Source organism: Pteropus vampyrus, unplaced genomic scaffold (assembly GCF_000151845.1).
Source record: "Pteropus vampyrus isolate Shadow unplaced genomic scaffold, Pvam_2.0 Scaffold27, whole genome shotgun sequence".
In the NCBI taxonomy this organism is placed as follows: domain Eukaryota; kingdom Metazoa; phylum Chordata; class Mammalia; order Chiroptera; family Pteropodidae; genus Pteropus; species Pteropus vampyrus.
In genome coordinates, this window is record NW_011888808.1 from 9822597 (window position 1) to 9844586 (window position 21990).

General features: G+C 43.1%; 1 protein-coding gene across 1 annotated transcript in view; it reads left to right on the forward strand.

Moving 5' to 3' along the window:
* LOC111737461 (PDZ domain-containing protein 2-like) overlaps positions 1-21990 on the forward strand; it is a 113001-nt gene that overhangs the window by 78880 nt on the left and 12131 nt on the right. The window contains exons 2-4 of the mRNA XM_023528493.1: positions 3889-4390; positions 14732-14874; positions 18080-18212. Coding sequence (XP_023384261.1) covers positions 3935-4390; positions 14732-14874; positions 18080-18212 — 732 coding nt within the window. The 5' untranslated portion in view covers positions 3889-3934. The remainder of the gene's footprint in view (positions 1-3888; positions 4391-14731; positions 14875-18079; positions 18213-21990) is intronic.

Here is a 21990-nt window from a genome sequence, read left to right on the forward strand (position 1 = left end):
ATCGAAAAACAGAGGAGGCACTCAAAACTTTCTTTGTATAAAGCACTTTTTGAGGGAAAGGAAGGAAGGGGTCTATTTATGGAAAAAATGCCTGCAAAGGCCAAGTGAAATGAAGAACACACATATTTCAGAGGGAGGGCTCTAAGCTAGAATTTGGAATCTCATTTCTGGATATGCTGGCCTTTCCTCGTTTATCTTAAGGCCATCCTGGGGTGGTCAAAATCTAATAAATTTTAATTGAATTAATAATTTTACATGCCAGAGGACAGGTTCAAATTTTTGGAAGAAACCAAAGAATAATCATATGGTAGCAAAACTTCTAAAAGGCTAAGTTTACCCATTGTTAATGAACAGGACCTTCTGTTTTTTTAAGCCGTGTGATTTTACTCCATTTTTTCTTCTCATATGTTAACTTTGAAATTTACAGATTCTAATGGTGGGTAACAATCCTACTGAACAGAAAAGGCGATTTGGAAATATGAATTAGCCAGGAAGGTGCTGAAGAGTTAGGAAAGTTACTTCAATACAGATGGATAGGAAATGTTGGGACATTACATTTAAGGTGACTCAAAGAATTATAAGATTACCCTCTGCCTAAAAGTCTCTTTCTCACCAACTTGCTATAGTGTCCATAATTCATTCATTACGCTTTGTCTTTCGGATGACCTCAGAAAAGTTTATGTTGAGGAAGGAATAAAATAACCTGTCATACAGTTCCCTGAAGGTGTCAGGGTCTTATTTATTGCTAGGAAGCCTAGGGAGGACAGGGAGATAGTGCCAAACTAAAGATAAATGCCTCTTGCTGTGTAATTCTTCTGAGTGTGGACTGCAGAAGGAATAAAGTGCCTTCAGTCATGGGGCCTTCCACAGTTCTTGGAGCTTCCATGATGTAGAGATGGGGAAGATATTCAGGATCTTGTATTCCGAGTCCCTGGTCAGCCTTTTTGGTACTGAAAAGAAGGTCTCTGCATACAACCCGTCAGGCTGTTCAGAGTTTTAGTACAGAGGGTAGAGTCCCAAAAGGAATTTTAAGGGAATTGCCCCTCTAGGTGAACATTTTTTCAGATAGTTGGAAACCGTCTAAGAGGCCTAGGATGACGTGGACATAAAAGGAATGTTTCTATTTTTCCAGGGTTGTGTGTTGTCCTTGGCACTGGATCGCTGTTGTTGGGACGGCTTGCTCTTCTAATCCCTAGAACTCTCCCTGGGAAAGTAGCATCCACAATTATTAGATGTGAAAGCACCTTAGAGAGGACCCATTTTAACATCTCATTTCACAGATGAGAGAACTGCAGCACTGGAAAGGTAATGACTGAAGAAGTCGAATCACACAGTGAGTGTAGCATGGGCTGGGGAATCAGACACACCTGCGTCTCCCATGTAGCAGTTACGTGAACCTGGGCAAGTGAATTGATGTTTCTTCTTCTCTAAAGAGCTTAGGGATTACCCACTCAAAACTGAACTCAGACCTTGACCAGTATTATTTTATTGGCTATCGTTTTTTTAATATGGAGACACAATTCACATAACATATAATCCACCATTTTAAAATGGCTATATTTACTGTCGTGCAATCATTACCACTGTCTAATTCCAGAACATTTCCATCACCCTCCAAAACACCCTGCATCTATGAGCACTGAGTCCCAACTCTCCCTCCACCTAGCTCCTGGCAGCCTCTAATCCACGCTCCATCTCTACGGATTTGCATATTCTAGACATGTCCTGAAAGTGGAATCCTATGTGGCCTTGGGCTGTCGGGCATCTTTAACTTAGCATAATATTTTCAAAGTTCACCCAAGTTGTAGCATATACTGCTTCCTTTTTATTGCCAAATAATATCCCATTATTAGGATATACCACATTTTGTCTGTACATTCATCAGTTGATAGAAATTTGAGGAAGTTACCATTGTTCTACATGAGCGAGCCAAAGCTAGGACTTCCGGTGTCTATAACTCTCATCTGGTCCTGGTGTTACCTCCCCACACTGCTTTTCATATCACTGGAGTTTATGCAGCGTATTCACAGCAGTGGTTTCCTCAAAGAAACCCTTACAACCCGCTAACCACTGTTAGGATTTTATACCTTTACAAAAATTTTTCTACTGTGGGGGAAAGAAAACACGACAATTCGAAGAAATAAAATCTAAACGTTGTAGAAAATTTATGCCGAAAACCAGGTTGAATTTTCATTTTCTAGACTCCAGTGGACTGGTCTTTATACCTCTTCATCCCACTGTATTTCACAGAACACTCTGAGTCTTGTGCGATATCTTTTATCTACCTGGGTTTTATGTGTAAGTTCATTACCATGGTTTTTATTAGCTTTGGTTGATGTTTGATGACCCTTCTGTCTTGTTGACTTTACTCCACGGAAAACTCAAAATTATTCTCTTCTTCATGGCAGTCACTGTCATTGTATTGCCTGATCATTAGGTATGGGGAATGTATGCCTTGGGGCCGAAACTTAATACATTTCAAACACAGCTGGTCACCTCTCCTTAGAGCCCAGTCCCCTTCCCACATACTGACTGCACCAGCTTTCAGTTCTGATTTTCAGGCCAGAAGGGGGAGCAACTAGGTGGGTTATACTTGGAAAACTTCTCTGTTTTTCAGTTGTTGAAGATGAAGGCATTTTCTTCATGGGAGCATGAAGACTGGAAGTGGGTCTGACTCGTTAAGGGCTTGGTTGTTGACATTCTTTGCTTGGGAACAAGCGATATGTAGAATATGGCAAGATTCCACTGGCGAATGCATTTCTCTGGGTTCATCTAGGGTTCCTTATCTTGGGTGGCACGAGCGGAGGGTCCAGCCCAGCCTGGTTTCCTGACTTTGAGCACGTGTTTTCTTTGCTAAAGCGTTAACGATCTGGCATGATCACTGCTAATTACTCATTTGATGTTCTATTTTCTTGTTATTCTTTAAAATCTGGCGTAGTATTATGTGTTGGGCTTCACGTGCACTATGTCATCTATATTATTTCCTGCTTCTAAGTGTTTGACAGCCCTGAAATACATGAAAAACAACTGAGCCCTTGTCTTCTTCAAGCTAAGTATCCCTCTTTCTTTCTACTATTCCTGTCTTCTTCAAGCTAAGTATCCCTCTTTCTTTCTACTATTCCTGGTTGACAGTTTCCAGCAGCCTTCTTTGTCCTGGTCACCCCGTGTCTGTGTGTTTTCCACTTTTTCAATGTCCCTCTTCACGTGATACCCAGACTAGAAATGACACCCCATGTGTGCTATGAACAACTTCAACCAGAACTATTACCAAGAAGTGAACCTGATACTCATGTAGTGCAGCATATGCATGCCAGCACTTATTACCCGTTGTGACTTAATAGCAGGCAACACCCCTCCACCCTCATTCAGCGTCTTTATCTACTTTAACTGTGAGGCAGAGATGTCTGTTCCTGGGAAGTTGATTTTTTGATCCTAAGAGCAGAACTTTACATTTTCTCCAATCTCTTTTGTGCATTCTTTACCCTGGGAAGGTTCGTGTTTTTACACCAGAACTGTATGAATGAGAGAGAGGCTAACATAATTCCGATGCAAGAAATTGTTGAGTGGAGGATTCTTTTTTTTTTTAATGATATGTTAAGATTGGCTCAGAAAATCCTTATCTGACTACCTATCCTAAGGTACTTTCATTAGTAATTTCTAGTTCATTGGGTTTTTCCGGTTTGTTTTGGGGTAATTTTTAGCATCAACAATTATATAGATTAAAAGAATAGATTGAGTGTTGAGCCTCTCCAGGAAGCTCACTATCTCAATTTGTTGACCAGATTTTTAATCACATTGGTCCCATGTGGGCCATTGAATGCGCCAGCCCGCTGCATTGCTCAAGAAGGCTGTTCGAGGGTTTTAATTGTACCTCTCTGCTTGTTGCAGTTACCTGGCTGAGCAGTGCTGGAATGGCGGCTTTATCTACCTGATCATGCTGCGTCGCTTCAAGCACAAAGTCCATTCTCCTTATAATGGCAACAGTAGCAACAGCTCTGAACCAGGAGAGGCGCCGACCTTGGAGCTGGGTGACCGAACTGTGAAAAAGGGGAAAAGAGCAAGGAAGTTTGGGGTCATTTCCAGGCCTTCTACACACAAGGCCACTGAGGAATCCAAGAACAACACTGGCTGTGAGTTGGACAATGACTCCATCTCTGAGCTAGACAATGGCCCAGACCCTGAACTTGGAAATGGTCATGCCTTCGAACTAGAAAATGGCCCAGATTCTGTCAAGGAGGTGGCTGGCACCCATCTAGACAAGTCAGAAGTGGACAAAGAGACAGAGCATAGAGTTCCAAAGACAGATGCTCTTCTGCCCACAGGCAATGATAAACGCCGCTTCTCAAAATCTGGGAAGACAGACTTTCAATCAAGTGACTGCCTAGCACGGGTAAGGTTTGGTTTAATTATAGAACCTGAATTTTAAAAGATATGTTGTTTGAAGTTGCTTTTAAGGTTTAGAAAATATATCTAAGGTGACATTGCATTTAGAATCCAATAAATATATTAAGATAAATGGTCAGAGAATATAACAATAACAACGAAAAAATCCAAGTCGTTTTTATCCTATTTAAATAAAGAGCTAGTCGAGTGATCGTCAAGTGGAAAATTCAAGCCTTCTGTGGTATAATTTGAGTCATATGAGGCCCAGATAAAGTACTTGAACTGCATCATTATTTATCACTGCTGTCACCAGTGGAATTGCCACTGCAAGGCCAAGAATTCCTGGTGGCAGTTGATAGCAGAAACATCCAAGCCTCAGCATTACACAGGAAGGATGTTCGACATGCAGGGAAGCATCTGCTTTTATTTTTAACACTTCAAAACCAGTGACATTTTCATGGGGTCATGTTATAACATTGCTGAATTCCAGCGAAGTTTAGAAACTTCACAGAAATCTCCGATACTATGATATCCAGCTGTGATGGTCAGGGCTGGTCTTACTACCTAAAGGCAAAGCAGATGTGGTATATTCTGAATGGTGATGGGTACTCTTCCAGCCTCAGATTGTCTCCCCCACTATAACTAACACTCTCTCATTAAGTTACATTTTTTTTAGAGTAAGCACGTTTGTTCCAAGAATCTTCTTGGCAGATACTCCTATGGATTTCTAATGAAGCAGTAACTTCCTAAGCGGTTCCTGATGAGTGTCTATTCTGACTCAGGGGATGCCCTCTAGGGATGAAAGAGAAAGCTGGAAAGGTGAAAAATGAGGCACAGTGGGGAGCATCAAATTCAGCTTAAATTCAGCTTTGCATGCTGGGAAGTGGTGCTCTGGGACTGAATGTAATTTATAGTAAGGCTGTTTCATGCATATTTCTGCATTTGCAGCCAATCTGTATAATGGGTTGAGAGGAATCAAAATAAGCCCTGTCTGAAGGAACCACATTCCTTCATTTGAGGAGCTAGATGATCTTCTTAAATCCTTACACAGAGGAGGCATATTTGTAGATGGAAAGTATAAACAAATCAGAAGAAAAAATAGTTTCTATCAATGATTTTCTATCAAGTTTATTCACCCCTCCCCCTAGAAAAAGGACTAAGGGCAATAAAAAAATTATGATGTCTACCACTCTCAAATTAAGGCCAATAAAAATAATAAGTTTTCCCCCTGACTATTCAAAGGTAGAGCATTCCTATGAAACATTTCATAAGCTGAAATGGCATAAAGCAAAGATGTAATTACTATTAATGTATATGGAATATTTGAGCATTCTCCAGACCCAAAAAATAACCTACCAAATCATACTAAATAACACATAAAATCTAAAATAATGCCAACATATAGTAAAAGCAATGCCACTATCACTGCTTGGGGTGTGCACTGCCTCTAAAACGGCTCACGACAAAACAAACACCAAATGCTGTTTTTGCTTTTTGCCTATTTACATAAAAACAAACATCTTCCTTGGATTTCTTTCAGTTAATGAAGACAGGTACTAATGTAGATCTTTCATAAAAGCAAAGTGGTATAGCACAAACTTTTGAAAAGTGGGTGGTACCCGTATTATATAATATGTTTCTTATCAATGGATACTATATCCTGATTAGATTGTAAATACACAAAAACCTAAAATAAGTTAGGGAGTATTGGTATCCTTAATCATTTTGAAGGTTTAAGGTTGAATCTCACCTACAGTACAAAGAACAGGCTATAATTTGTCCTAGTATAAGTGGAAATAATTTAGAATTATTTTAAAACGAAAACACACACCAAACTTTTAAGAAAGTACTATTCTCTGCTCATCTTAATTAAAATACTATTCTCTGCTCATCCGAATTAAATAAAACTCAATTTTTGGATTAAACTATCTTAAGATTGCACGTATCAGTTCCCGATTTTTGCACTTGAAGTCAAATGTCCAAGAAAATATAAATGAAATGGGGTTGGGGGACCTTGATCTGTAGCCTTTGGGACATTTTCTAAAATTTATTTATTTATTTTAATTAGTTTCAAGTATACAGTACATTGGTTAGACATCTATATAGTTTATAAAATGATCCCCCCAATTGCTCTCTCGCTCCCCTGCCCCTCCACCTAGTTGACATATTAATGCTAACTGCATTCCCTATGCCATGCTCCCCATCCCCATGACCATCTATTAACTACTAATTTGTACTTCTTTAACTCTTCACCTCTTTCTCCCAGCCCCCTCCCCCTTTCCCCCTCCCCTGTCCATCACCAAATTGTCCACTATATTTGTGAGCTTAGTTTCGATTAGTTTGTTCTTTTTGTTCCTTAGCTTCCGCATATGTGAAATCATACAGTATTTATCTTTCTCTATCTGACTTATTTCACTCAGTAGAATAACCTCTAGGTCCCTCCATGTCATTGCAAATGGTAGGATTTCATTTTTTTAATGGCTGAGTAATATTCCATTGTATATAGGAACCATAATTTCTTTATCCAATCGTCTGTTGATGGACATTTAGGTTGCTTCCATATCTTGGCTATTGTAAATTGCGCTGCCATGAACATAAGTGTGCATCGATCTTTACAGATTATTGTTTTGGTTTTCTTTCGATAAACACCCAGAAGTACAATTGCTGGGTCAAAAAGTATATCCATTTTTAATTTTTTGAGAAACCTCCATACTGTTTTCCAGTTTGCTGTACCAATTTGCAATCCCACCAACAATGTACAAGGGTTCCCTTTTCTCCTCATCCTCGCCAACACTTGTTTTTTGATTTATTGATGATAGCCATTCTGACAGGTGTGAGGTAATATCTCTTTGTGGTTTTAATTTGCATTTTTCTGATAATTAGTGACCTTGAGCATCTTTTCATATGTCTGTTAGCCATCTGTATTTCCTCTTTGGAGAAGTATCTGTTCAGGTCTTCTGCCCACTTTTTTTATTGGATTGTTTGGGGCTTTTTTGTTGTCGAGTTGTATGAATTCTTAATATATTTTGGATATTAACCCCATATCAGATGTATTATTAGCGAATATCTTCTCCCAGTCAGTCTGTTGTCTTTTTGTTTTGTTGATGGTTTCCTTTGCTGGACAAAACCTTTTTAGTTTGATGTAGTCCCATTCGTTTATTTTTTCTTTTGTTTCCCTTGCCCAGGGAGATATATCTGAAAAGAAATTCCTGTTAGTAATATCAGAGAGTTTACTGCCAATGTTTTCTTCTAGAAGTTTTATGGTTTCAGGTCTTAAATTTGTCTTTAATCCATTTTGAGTCTATTCTTGTATACAGTGTAAGAAGGTGGTCTGGCTTCTTTTTTTTGCATGTATCTGTCCAATTTTTCCAACACCATTTCTTGAAGACAGTCTCTTCAATAAATGGGACTTGTTTTTTTTAAGCCACATGCCTATAGAAAGGAGAGGCTTGCCATCTGGTATTTGCATTCTTCATAACTGTCCATAATCTATAGACTGATTATTGACCTTGGGTTATACTTTTGGTCTTGGAAAGTTGAAACGGGCCACATATCTTCTCATACACGAATATTTTAGCACCCTTTTCAGCCCCAGAAGTATCGTCATTAGATGCATTTATCCCAAATTGATGGAGTTGGCAAGAAGTAGCTTTCCTTCACATCTAAGTGCGACCCAAATTAGAACCAAGAGACATTCACAGAAAGTTACTTAGATCCTTGGTCTGAGTGCATTTTTTATTTTTTACTCCAGGATGAGCTCAAGGTCATGCTAAAATGGAATTTCCAGGAAAAAAAAATTAACTATTTACCTCTTAAGCCTTTGGAGGAAAAATTCCATTCCATTTGAAGAATGGGAGATTCAACATGTCAGCAATCTCCTGTTTCTGCTTTATTAATGATTTAATATATCTACAAAAACTTAATAAATTACCAAAAAGTCTTATAATAATCTTTCAGACCATTTTTATTTGTCAGGTACTTCTTTTTCATAGACCATTATTTGTTACATGTTTTTATATTCTGTTCTCCTTAGCAGTGCTATAGAAAAATAATTCCTCTAACAACTATTTTTTTAAAAAAGTATGTTTCTATAAAATATTAACACATAATGTGTTAACACATAATGTATGCAACCAGATTAATTTTTAAAAATACGAAAGTTGGGTCCATCGTCTAAAACCTAAGAATCTCCTAGGACATAGATAAGCAGTTTTAGAAATACATTCAGTGTTACTCCCCGTCTAGTAAAGATCATGACTCATCTAAGGTAACAATTTTTGCAAGCCTATTTAGATATAAATGTGTATTTTTATAATGCTACATGGAAAAAATGAATACAACCAAATGTAGTCACATAACGAAGAAAAAAAAAATTCTACCATTTACCAGGCAGGTGGGTTTATTCATGCTGGCACATGTGTCTATGGGCACCTTGTGGTTTTACCCTAGTGCTTACAATTCGCCCTAGATAGTGCCTGACCTCTTCCCTAGGCCTTCGGCAGAGACCTCAGGAAGGCTGCCCCACATCTGAATCTGCAGGATAGGATGGGAAACTCAGGAGATGGACTCAGGACACCTACCGGTGGTCCCCGACGTTTGCAACAAGCAGAGGCAGCATCCTGTGTGTCTCCTAAGTCTTTGTCTGCACCGTCACCTCTCTCCTGAGCCCCGAGTTTCACCAGCTGCCTGCAGGACGTCTCTACCTGGGATATTTCACAATATGCCTAAAACTGGGTGCATCACTTTCCCACACCACCAAGTCCGCTCCAATGCTCCAGGTCTCACCACCCACAAAGGTGCCCCAGCTAGAAACCTGAGTGTCAGCTAGTGACCACTCACCTTGGTTTGTCCAGAACCTTCCCTGGTTTTGCACTGACAATCCCATGTCCTGGGAGATGCCTTTATCCCAGTTTGGGAACAGTTGGCATCCTGAAGTCAGCTGAAATGCTGCCCTCTCGCTTACACCATGTCTAGTCAGTCACCAAGTCCTGCCAACGCCTGCTCCCTTTAGGACCTCCCTGCCCGCTCCACTGCTCTTTCCCCCACTCCCACAACTTTAGATTGGGGCCATTTCTCATCTAGGCGGTCGTGGTCTCCTAACCATCTACTCTGCCCCAACTCTCATCCCATCATCCGCTGTGCCCACTGCAACCAACAAGACCTTTCTAAAGAGCAAACCTCATCATGCAGGCAGGCGCATATACCCACACGCTGTAGCTTAAACCCTCTCGGTGGGTCCACTTGGCCTTCAAACACCGAGGCTTGATGGTAGCCCATGAGGCCCTTCATTATCGGATCCCTCCTTAACTTTCTGCCTCCCTGATTTGGGCTGAATTAGTTATAGCTTTTTTCAAGAACTCACTCTTGCCTCTGAGGCTTTGCAGATACTGCTCTCACTATCCTGTTTTTCTTCCTTCCCCAGTGCAGCTTAGCTTCTCCCTTTCCCGGGGGACCAAGCACCATGGCACCCTTCTCTAGGAGGCTTCCATGACACCCCTGCCGCCTGCCCCCATCTTAAGGCATCTCCTTTCTGAGCTCCTACAGTGCCCCTGCTTATCTTCATCAGTGCACGAAGCCCACATACTGCAAATACCAGTAGACTTTAGGGGCAAGGGCCTTATTTGTCTTTCTGTCCTGACTCAGTGCCTTGTACCTGCAGGTGCTCCGTAGCTCTTTTATTAGTGAAGACATCCAAGAGCGCCAGGCCTGAGAGGTGGACACCAAGTTCCAGCTCTAGCTCTCCCATCCCCGCTGACCTTTGGGCTGGGACGTCCTTTCTCTGAGCTTCCATCTTCTCACCTAGAAACTGAGCATTTTGGTCTGAGGACTGAGAGACTGCAACTTTAACATTGCGATCACACATTTCTTCATATCTCACTGATCATTCCAAATAAGAAGGGAGAAGCCGTCTCAGAATAGCTTTGCAACTAGAGCCAGAGCATTTACTGCAGTGAAATTCTACTTGGATGATGTGTCTTCTCACATTTGGGGCAAAGATGCTGTTGTAAAATTTTATTTTGGGTTCCAGCAGAAGATCTGGTCATTTAAATGCTGCCAAGACAACTCCCTGTAATGTACCACCCCTATCTGGTAAATAAATCCCCTTGTTTGCCTCTGTGAAGAGATGCTTGTGTGAGCACACACAGTAAATGGCATTTTACAGGAAAGGAAGCATTCCGACAGCATAAATACAAAGGTCCATAGCATCCAATTTTACGTAGTTTGGCTTTTTCTCACCAGACTAAGTCTCATTGCCCTTTAAGCCAACGTAGAAGGAAGCAAAGGCCTGAGCCATCTGTCTAGACAAGATCTGTTTCAGAACTCAATCGTGTCTTCAACTGGATCAGTGTTCACACGCTGAACATCGGCCAACGTGCAGGTCTCCCATCTGAGCAAGCCCCTTAAGGTCAGTTTCAATAACTTCTGAAGAACTGTAGGATTAGTGGATAAACATCATATCATTGTTTATTGCATTTCTGCAATATTTTGATGTACTAGGCACTGTTCTAGTTGCCGGAGAACCGGTTGGTAAATGAGGAACAAGGTTCCTGTCTCACGGCATTTATCACATGGAAGGAGCCACAAGCCATAAATAAGCAAATCAAAACATGAGGTGGTGACAGTGAGTACCGTGAATGCAGTGAGAGAGGGTGAAGTGAACGATGACTGCATAGCATCATGGATCGGGGGTTAGTGATTCGAGTGTTAGTGAAGACCTCATTAAAGGGGCAATGTTGGAGCTAAAGGGCTTCAGGAAAGGGAAGCCCTGCGAGACCTGGGGGCAGACTGTTCCTGGGAAGGAGCCAGCACGTGCAGATTCCCTAAGGCAGGAATGATAGGCTTTGGGAAGAGAGAAACTGGAGCACAGTGAGTGATGGGGAGAGCACGGGCAGGTGACTCAGGAGGCGTGGGCAGGGCTAGATTACAGAGGTTCAGGAATGTCACCTCGGAGAGTTGGGCCTTCTTCTACGTCTAGTCGGGAGCTGTGGGAAGGTTTAAGCTGAGTGCCTCACGATGCATTTTTTTTTTTTTTAAAGTTCACCCTAGATGAGTAATGAAGAATAGTAGATTGTAGGAGGTGAAGAATTAAAAAAGAAGACCAGATTGGAGGCTGTTGTGATGACCCCAGCTCAAGATGCTGGTGGCTTTGACAAGGGTGACGACAGGGAGAAGGAGTACACATAGATGGATGCAGATCTGGTTTGCAAGTAAAGCTCACGGATCTCGCTCATGGTTTGGGTTAGGGAATAGAAGGAGGAATCAGAGATAACCCACGGGCTTTTGGATTTTGTATTCTCTTTATCTTGAGTAGTATTTTTCCCATGGAGATGGGAAAGCCAGGAGCGGATGGGGGAGAATCCTGTTTTGACCATACTGAAGTGCATATTAGATACCCAAGTGGAATTATAAGGAGGCCGTCGGAAAGATACTTAATATTATTATATTTAGGTTGGTCTGTTGGTTTTTGGCCAGTACCAGCTTTAGCCAGCTTTAGTAAACTTCAAACACAGATTTTATTTATCTTTCAGCTACAGGCAGCTAGATTTACTACCATAGTGACAATTGTACAATTGAGACTGATAACATCTGCCTCTTCTTGTTTGTGCCTTCCTTCCCGTACCTCTGAACTCATGAGATGACCAAGAAATTCTGAGGCAAAGAAACTTGCACTGATTTCTTTGAACTCTCTCCTTACAGTTCCTACTTTCAATTATGGGGAAAAAAAAATTGTTATTGGATAAAAGTGAAAAAGAAGATGATCTGTTTCTTGGCTAGTATCGTTGGGGTCTGCATTACAGATTGGTCATTTCTGCCCTCTGAAGCCATTTTTATTAGACATGTGTTTTGTTTTGCTTTTAACTAGTTGCGTGTTCATATGAGACAGGGACATGGGTGTGGCGTGGCAGTGTGGAGTGGGGTGTGGGTGCTCTTGACGAAAATTGTCTGTAACTCTTTGTCAGAGTATATATTAGACCATTATTCTTTCCCCACGATCATAGTTTTTGCATGTGTCTTGTCACGAGTCCTATCTCTAAGAGCATTAAAAAATTAAGACGAATCCAGTATTGTCACACCCTCTGTGAACCATACTTAACATGTTCCGTTTAACACAATGAAGTTAGAACAGGGAAAATGATGGTGTCACTAGTATCGGAGATGGATAGGTTTTTACTAATTTGAGCTAAAACGAAATGGATTTCCTTACTTCTAGCTTCTAATCATGGTCCCCATAGCTCTTGGGAAAGAGTCTCACAGCTTTTCTGTCTGAAGAGAGGGAGGAGCACCGCCCCACATCTTAAGAGACTCTGAGAGCTATTGGCATATCTTCCAAGGAAATAGCAAGTCAGGCCACCCTCCGCTCTGGTTTCTCAACTGTGTCATGAGGCCCAATGAGGCAGCCACAGGCTGACCCAGGTGTTAGTGTAGGATGTCTAGCAAGCCAGCAAATCAGCACATCCCTGAATTTTTTCCCTTTGGGGCCATCTCCTGGGCCCTAGGGTCTCGTGTACTGGAAGCGTTGAAAGTTGCCATCCTGGCAGTAGTACCGATTCTTGAGAATGGCTTCTTGAAGTAGTGGAGCTAAGTGGAGATATTGAAGGCCAGGGAGGCTGGAAGAGAGAAAGGCATTCCAGAGGTCAGCGGCAACAAACCAAACACCATGGAATCCAAAGTAAGACGACTGTATGATATAGAGATCGTTGACAAGTTCATGAACTACTGTGGTAAGCCAGTGACTTCTGAAGTTACATTTGGCCAGACAGGCTTCGAGCATCTGTGGTGAGTGGATGAAGGAGACAGTTGGCACCACTGCATGTTGCCGGGGTAATGGAGCCCCAGCGAGCAGTACTGTGCTAGAAAAAGGGTAGGACCCAACAGGTCCCTGTCTGGTAATCATTTCCCCAGACATTCCTGCTGCCGCTCGTCGGTGACCGTCCAACATCTGGTTTTTTTACTATTGCATAAAGTTTCGTTTTAGTTTCTGACAGTGTGTATTTCAGATTTCCTAAATGCTTCACATTCTTTCTCTTCTGCCAGCAGCTTGAATGGGCAGGTTGCCTATTTCTAGGGAGATGATGGCTTTGTTTGTTTTGGACCCTAACTGTTTCATTGGACCTTCCTCATGGATGAGGAAAGCAGATGGCTTTTGTTTTACATGCTAAAGAATGTATTGTGACCAATCCTCATACACCTAGAGCTAAAAAGAACTATAGGGGTGAGCCTAAATAAGACCCCAAAATAAACCACTTTGGAAGGGTTTGCTTTCATTTCTCTGAATAGCTAAATATCTGAGGAAACTCAAACGTTTTGCAGTGGGTATATGTTTGTGTCCTTGGAATGAAATAGGGAAGTCGAGTGGAAAATGAACCAAACCAGAAAAACTGTCAGCAGTCCAGAAGACTTAGAGATGTTTCTTAGTTTTAAAAAAAAGGATTCATTTTTAATGTGTATAAAAGTCAAAGCATTTTTTTTAATGTGTTGAGAGTGTACAGACTAATGTCTGTAGAAGTCAGTAACAGATTCACTAATTTCCTATTTTGGTTTCTCCCACCAAAGATCTCGTATGTTTTAAGGGAGTTTGAGATTCGATTCAATACGTTTTTAATACAGCTATGTATATATGTATATATTACAACTAATATGCAGTTACCTATCAACATTTATTATGTATCTACTAGATGTTGGGAACAAAACTTGCAGAAGTAACAATTATCTCCACTTTAGAGGCAAGGAAATTGAGGTTTTTTTAAGGCATTAAATGACTTTCATAAGTACTGACAGAGCTGGGCTCACACTAGTTGAAGTCCCCTGGCCTCAAGACCTAGCTTTGGCTTCCTTTCATCTTCCCTTATTAATTAGTAGCCGTGCGTAAATAAAAGGAACCCAGACACAGCCAGTGTTTATACTCACAGTGGTATCTGGGTTTCAGGCAGAAGAACCCTCACTTAACAGGGCCCTGCTCAGAGAATTCAATAACCACTCTTGCTGTGCTGTCCAATGTTATAGCCACTAGCCACAAGTAACTGTTCAATTAAAATCAAATGAAGTTAAAAAATCCAGTGTCTTAGTTGCCACTAGCCACATTTCAAGCACTGATTAAACACCTGTGGCTAGTGACTCTGTGTTGGATGGTTCCAATACAGAATATTTCCATCACCAGAGAATGTTCTGCTGCACAGCACTGCCAGCTAGAGACTTTGGTCCAACCCACAGAGTTTTTCTTCTGTGGTCCTCTGTGTATCTGTTGACAAGTGATGAGTATTTGCCCTGACCTAACAGCTTCACTCTCCTGTGTCAATGCCCTGTGTCTGTCTGTAAACTTCATAGTGTGCTCCCTTTTTCTTTCAAGGAGGAAGTTGGCCGGATATGGAAGATGGAGCTGCTGAAAGAGTCGGATGGGCTGGGAATTCAGGTTAGTGGAGGCCGAGGATCAAAGCGCTCACCTCACGCTATCGTTGTCACTCAAGTGAAGGAAGGAGGTGCTGCTCACAGGTGACTAGATAACTCTCCCCCTTTCTCTTCCTCCTCCTCCTCCTCTCCCTTCCCTTCCCCTGGGTGCTCAGACTCTTGACTCGGTCAAAGCCCTGGTAATTACAGTTCGTAAGGATTATGCTGGAGCACAGAAGGAAATCAGGCATGAGAAGTTCTAATTAAACACATCCCTGAGCACAGGAAGTGGCTAATAGCTGGCGATATCACAGCCTCCTCCAAACCATGAAGAAGAGAATGGATTTCTTTCTTGTCCAGTTTGAGTTTCAAGTGAATGTCACTTACCCTAACTTTGGGGATGCTGGCAATATGTGGTTACTTATCAAGACTATGCCATGCAACAGGTCACCACGTTTGTGACATCCTAACTCGCGTAAGACTGGAGCTAATGACTTGGTGAAGCGATTGGTTTTAAATGTGACCACGGTCCACCTGCTGCATCTGGATTTGTCAGGTCTCTCAGGATTCCATGCACACCTACATACGTGTGTGTCTGTTGTGTCTTGGGGGAAAGTAATGGCGAATTTTTCTCTTTGTGACCTGAAAACAATTCGTACTTCAGAGCTTTTTTTAATCTGAACAGTTATCTGAAGTAGGAAGAGGGACAGCTCTAAGGAGGAGCTCGTACCAAAAAAGGAATCCATACAGGGATGTAGCTGTCTCTAAATGTAAGGTGTGCTCTTGCCAGGCTAGCTGATTGCTTCCATGTGCAGTAAATCCTCACTTAACATTATCGATAGGTGACACGTGAAATGAAACCAGTTTTACCAGAGGCTAATTGATATAAACAAGAGTTCAGTTTCCAGAGCATCTCATTGATGTTATAATGATGTAGAATGAAATGCCATTATTTAAGGACCTGCTGTCCATAGGGTGTCTACTCTTTGTAAGGCGCGGTGGGGTGTGCGCGTCATGTTGCCTGCCCACGTGTATCTAGTAGGTGTATAAGGGCAGGGTTTCACTGATGAGGGAGGTGAACGTAGTCTGGAATTTATAGCGTTTGGTCCGGGTACACCGATACTGAGGAAGATAGGGCCAACCAGAGCTGTGTTGGCCTGCCGAGGACCGAGAGGATACTCAAAACTATATCTCATGGGGTGGAGTTGGAGGAGCTGGAGGTATTCAGTCTGAATTGAAGAATGGGAAAGCGAAGAGAGGACCAGGGCACAAACCATCAAAGTGTTTCACGCTCATCTGTCTAGCTAGAAAGTAGTATGGTAGTAACTAAAGTAGAGGTAAAATTAGTGACCCTTGTCGTTTATCTCGGTCACAGTAATCATTGAAGAATTAAGACCTTAGATAGTTTTTATCCAGAAAAGCATCATTAAACGTCCCAAATGATGTATGCTTTAAGGAACCCCCAGCAAGTAGCCATTCTCCCATTAATCCCGGGTGTTAGGTTCTAGTCTGTCTGTGGAAAGTTGGCAGACAGGAAATTCCTGTGTCCACAGAGAAGCTCACGTAGAACTAGTCTTGTCCTTCCTCTCTCTGAGCTGTCTCTAGTGAGTCTCACATTTCTTTTCACCCTTGGCCTGGAGCTGTGCGCGTGTGTCTCTCTCTGCCTCTGAGGAGTATAGTTCGCATGTGGGCTTTCTAGTTACTAGTAGGAGAAGAGTGAGATGGAGTTAAAGCGGGAAAGAAAAGGTGGGAACAGGGATGGTCTTGAAGGGGTTGTGGATGAATGAACCCAGGGACGCTGACCAGAACCATGGTATTCTTACCCTCGAAGCCCTCACCTCCAGAGAGGCACCCGCACACCTCCTGGAGGTCCCAGCTGTTTGTTCTCTGTGGTTTGCGTTGTGTTTGTTCTCTTCTAGTTCCCCGCTCTTTCCATTCCAAGCAACTGTGAGATCTTTAGCATTTCTCTGTCGTAGAGGTTTTTTGAGAGACAGGAGCAGAGGGAGCTGGAAGTCTCTGGTGCCTGTTATCTTCTGTTAAAGCTTAAATTTATGGAAGAGATTACGATGCATGCCCTAGAGGAGAGAGAGAAAAAAACTAGTAGGAGGGAAGAGTGGAGTAATTGGTTGATTTGTGGAAAGGAAGTGAGAGAGAGAAAGTGCAGATTAGGGAGAAACAGAGTGGGGTGGATCTGGGAGTATTGGAGACATGCATGCCCCACGCGCGCACCCCGGGTGCTATTACGAAGCCTTCAGAGGGGATAGGGGAAGCCTAGACTTAGGGTCATTCAGACACACCAGATCTCCCATCCCATATTTAGCAATGGAGACAAAAAGCCTCAGGCTCCTTTGGGATCATGAGAGACCAGACCCTTGGATGCTCAGTCGGAACCCACAGGACTGTTGACGCACCATGAATGAGGGGGTCTGCCCTATGCTGTGGCTTAGTATGCCTCCCCAGACCCTCCGCCCACCCTCAGGGAGCCAGTTCCATGACGACTGGGTCTCCTGCCAGCCCAGCGGAAGCTCCGAATCAACTGTGATTTAATTGAACAGAAATTAAGAAACAACATGTTTGTACACCTATGTTTGTAGGCCAGGTCTGATATCTACAACAGCGGCAAATTAGCTTCTTTATTTTTGCGTTTATCCTTCTGCTGATGAAGCTTGGCTGTGGGGATCACAAGGATGAAAGAGGAGCCAAGAGACTTTATCCTCAAAGTCCTATAACTCGGGGGAGGGGGCCAGGGAGGTGGACAGACACAGGCAGTGTAGTGTCACAGGTGCCACAGAGGAAATCTGGCCACAGGCATGTCTCTTAGAAGAGAGAGAGGGCATGAGTTAGAGAAGGATTCCTGGCAAGTTTAGGATGCCTTCGCCCATTTGGAGCTGAGCTCAGGGAATCAACTGAGGACTCGCCATTAGGGTAGGAGGACAGCAGGTAGAACTGAGAAAAGAATGACTTGCCTATATTAAAACTTTGGGGCCTGGGTTCCTCTATCATTGTCTCCACCTGAATGGAATATTTCATTGTCATTGGTGCCAGGTTACATAGTGATGACTTAGGAATGTGCCTATTACAAGGTGACCACCTGAAACGATGGAGCATTTCACTCCTCTGAGTGGGAATCTAGACCCAGCTGGACCAAAGAATAAAGCAGTCCCATCCCAACTGTCTCTGGTCTTCCTATTTCCTCTTTAGCCTGGTTTTAACTGCCACCTGTCATGACCCTCCCCAGCTCCAGAAAAATGTCCCTTCTGAAGCCCAGAATCTCTTGACAAGGGAATTTTCCCCATCTCCATTTCCTCAGGGATGGCAGACTGTCCTTAGGAGATGAGCTGCTGGTAATCAATGGCCACTTACTGGTGGGGCTCTCTCATGAAGAAGCTGTGGCCATTCTTCGCTCAGCTACTGGGATGGTTCAGCTGGTCGTGGCCAGCAAGGTAGGTAGTTTTGTTTGCTTTTTTTAAAAAATACTTTTAATGGTGATGAATTTGGATTTGAGCCCTCTCCATATACCCTCACATACACACGCCCGCGAACTTGCCCATTTTTCCTGGGCCATTTAAACAGCCATGATTCTACAATGCAAACCCACAAGGGGGCCCTTAGCTAAAGTACATTTAAGGGTCTGTATAGGTATATGTAGGAGACGGGAAAGCAATAATAGGACTAAGGGAAAGGTAAGAATGGCTGGGTGAAGGAAGGACATTGCAGAGAGAGTAGCAGCTCATCCAGGGAGAAACCAAGGAGGAGATATGGCAGTCCGCCCGACAGCAGCGGGGAGGGAGGCACGGAGGGGCACATTCTCCAGGTCCTGGAGGAGGAGAGGTTCGGGCCGGTTCTGACTCATGGCCTCACAGAGTGTTGGTGCCAGAGGAAATCTTGTGAATCCTGTTTGTCCAGTGACCAACCTCCTTCCCCACCCCTACCCCTGGCCTCGCTTTCTTCCTCCTCAGTTTTACAAACAAGATAGAGAGGCAGAGTTTCTGTGGCTGGCTGTCATCTCGCAGTGGCCTTGATGCTGTTACGGGTTTTTGATGCACAGCCAGTGTCTGTCCCTCCGTCTCGCAGCCACCTCTTCTTCATGAGGCCTTGGGCTGGGACCCAAGGAGAGTGTTAAGATAGTGCTGATATCCCGGGCCCCTGGCATCTGCTTTCTTCCTGGGTCTCAGCAGCCTTAGCGCTCTGAATAAAGCCTGCGGGACTCCACAGCTATGTGACAAGAAACAGGGACCAGGCTGTCTTGTTTCTGCTCTCCAATCTCATCGTGCTGTTGATGACACAGGAAAGAGCCGACGTGACTGAGGAGCTAGTGAAGTGGAGCCATCCATCAGGCTTACTTCTGGTTCATCCCAGTTTGTCGCAGCTGCAGTTCAGGGAAGAACCGATGTGAGCAATAGGCTCTCGCCAGTATGGCTCATCCCCACCCCCACCCCCCATTATCCCTCTTGTTATTTTTGAACCTAGCATCCACAGGTCTCTCTATATTTTTGCCTCTTAGATTGCAAGATCTATTGCCTATTTAATAAATAGACTAGAAGAATATTTTAATGTGTTGAGTGACCTGAAAAATCTGCCTTCCTCCCTTTATACACCCTTTCCCCCAAACCCTTGACCTGGACTCTCAGGCTTCCAACAAGAATAAAGAGCCTTGGCAATGACATGGCAGGAAGAGTTGGCACTGAGGTCCTAGAGGCAGAGTTTGAGACGTTCTCCATTCGTAGGCCCTCTCCCCCTCTCCCAGAGGTACCACTGGGCACCCCAGCATCTCCTCACTAGGCGTAGGGAAGGGGAGCAAAGCCAGGGATGTTCTCTGTCAGCCTGGTGAATCCCACAAGGAGGGACATAGTGCAAGGGAAGGAGAAGCAAAGTCCTCATTTGGTCAGACGAGCTGGGAGTTCGAAAAGCATCATCGAATCTTACACACACACACAGTCATATGTTTGTACAGCCCACCTCCCCACAGACTAAGCTTAAGAGCACAGGGCTTTCTGGACAGGCATTATACCATGTCCACCAAACATTTAGTTCTGCGAAGACTTCTTTCTCACGCTAGTTTGGAACGTGGGGATATCTGTTTTGATGTTCCTAGAAAGTATATGTGTAGCAATACAGATTTCTCTCATGCTCTTCTTTTATTCTTCATTTTTATTAACAAGTGCTTATGATACCTAATGTCGAAAACCGGAAAAAAAAATAGAGCAGAAAAAGAAGATAAAAATTTTTCGTAATACCATCATTAGTATTGTCTGTTAACTGGTGCGTCCTTCCAGATGGGAACACACACACGGGTGCAGTACGCGCACACACGTTTTCATCGAATAGAATCAAACACAGGGAGACAGAGCAGCTGGAGCTAGTTCCACCTGGACCTTAGTGCCAGCACAGCCCTTTCAGAGCTGTGTATCTCGAGCAAGTTACTACCTTTCTCTAAATCTGTTTTCTCACTTGAGAATGAGAATCAGAATGTTAGGGTGATTAAATGAGGATGATTAATAAAGGGCTCTGAACAATGTAGCTGGTCACAACTAGTACTTAGAGAAATGTTTGTCTTTATGGTTCTCACATATTATTACAACCAGTTTATTATTACATTCCTTATTCATGTAGTTACTACAGACTATTTTTAACCTGTTTTTTGTTTTTTGTTTTCCACTAATAAGCACCCTGTGAGAATCTTTCCACATCAGGAAGCACATTTCTACAGCACCGTTTTTAATGACCATAAAGTATTCTATTCTGTTTCTGTTGTGCAGTTACTCACCAGTTGAGACCTTCATCTCTTTTTTTTTTTTTTTCTTTTAATGGTCTAGCAGAGTTGACATCACAGGAGAGAACTGAACTCATTTTTTGCTTAATAGCTCTTTTTCCTTCCCGTAGGCAAGGTCGAACAGTATAGCATTCACAATTATTGATCTAAAATGAGCTTCAGGTACCTTAAAGGTGGAACCTGCATCAAATGTCACTGTCACCAGGTGCCAGCTCAGTAATAGTTTGTCCAGTGTTTAAGATGAGTATTTTTGTTCTCTTTTCTGTCAGCCCCCAAGGAACACGATAACCAAAACTGTCTACATGTTTCTTGCCTTGTAGAAATAGTCACTGTGGGACAATGAGGGAGAGGGCCTGTTTCTCTTTTCTCTGGCCTCAGATCAGCCCTGCAGCCCTGGTCCCTGGCCTCACGTGCAGTGGCATTTCCCGGGAGAGCTCTCGGCTTCTGCGTGCTCCTCTCTTGCAACTGGGATCGCCACGCAGCCTCAGTGATTCCGCCTGCGTCCCACAACCCACTCTGGCTTGATCTGTGCATAGAAAGGGCTGTGTTGATGAAGCCCCCTTTAGAGTCTAACTTGAATGGAGTCTGATTCCATGTATTTTTGTCGACCTTGAAAAGTTGCTTTTATTGAAAGACATTATCAGTCTCCACTTTGGCGTTGTAATTCAATAAACAATTTAATCTTTTTCTAATGAACATATGCTAGTGTGATGAGCAATGGGGAAGAGGATATGATGGATATTTGAGCTCTGTGCTAGGTCTGGGGATACAGAGATGAGTAGAAATGGTGTTAAGTGTGGGGAACTCTCAAGCAGGGGAGATGGACAAGTCTAGTTAGATATACGTTGCAAAGCGATAACATGAACAGTACAGGATGTTAGAGAAGGAAGGAGGGGCAGATGGAACTCCTCCTGAGGTGGTCCAGGAGGCCTGCAGAAGAAGAGGATGCTCAAACTTTGCCCAAATAGGCTTTAGTCATGAGAGGAAGGGTAGTGCCGGCAGAGGGAGCTGCTGGTGGAAAAGGCGACAGGGCAGTGGAGAGCCTGGCGTGTTTGGAAGTCAGTACGGCTTAAATGAAAGGTAGAGTGAGAAGGGAGATTCGAGGGAGGTGAGTCTGGAGAGCTGGGCAGAGGCCAGATCTCTGAGATGCTGGCCTGCTCGTTGAGGGGGTTTAAGCTATATCCTGAGAGCAGGACAGGGCAGGGCATCGAAGGGCCGTAAGTTCAGAGAGCTTGGATTGACCAAGGAAATATTCATCTACGAAACACAGATTCTTCAAGAAAAAAATTAGTTTGGGTTTAAATTGAGTCCACAGCCCTGACATTTAAGGTAACCTTGCAGACCTGGAAATGTGGAACATACATTCCATATAGTCTTTGGGTTGGGAGCACGTGACCACCCACAGTTGACTCTACTAGGTTTTTCCTTGACCTTGACCCAGAACTGCT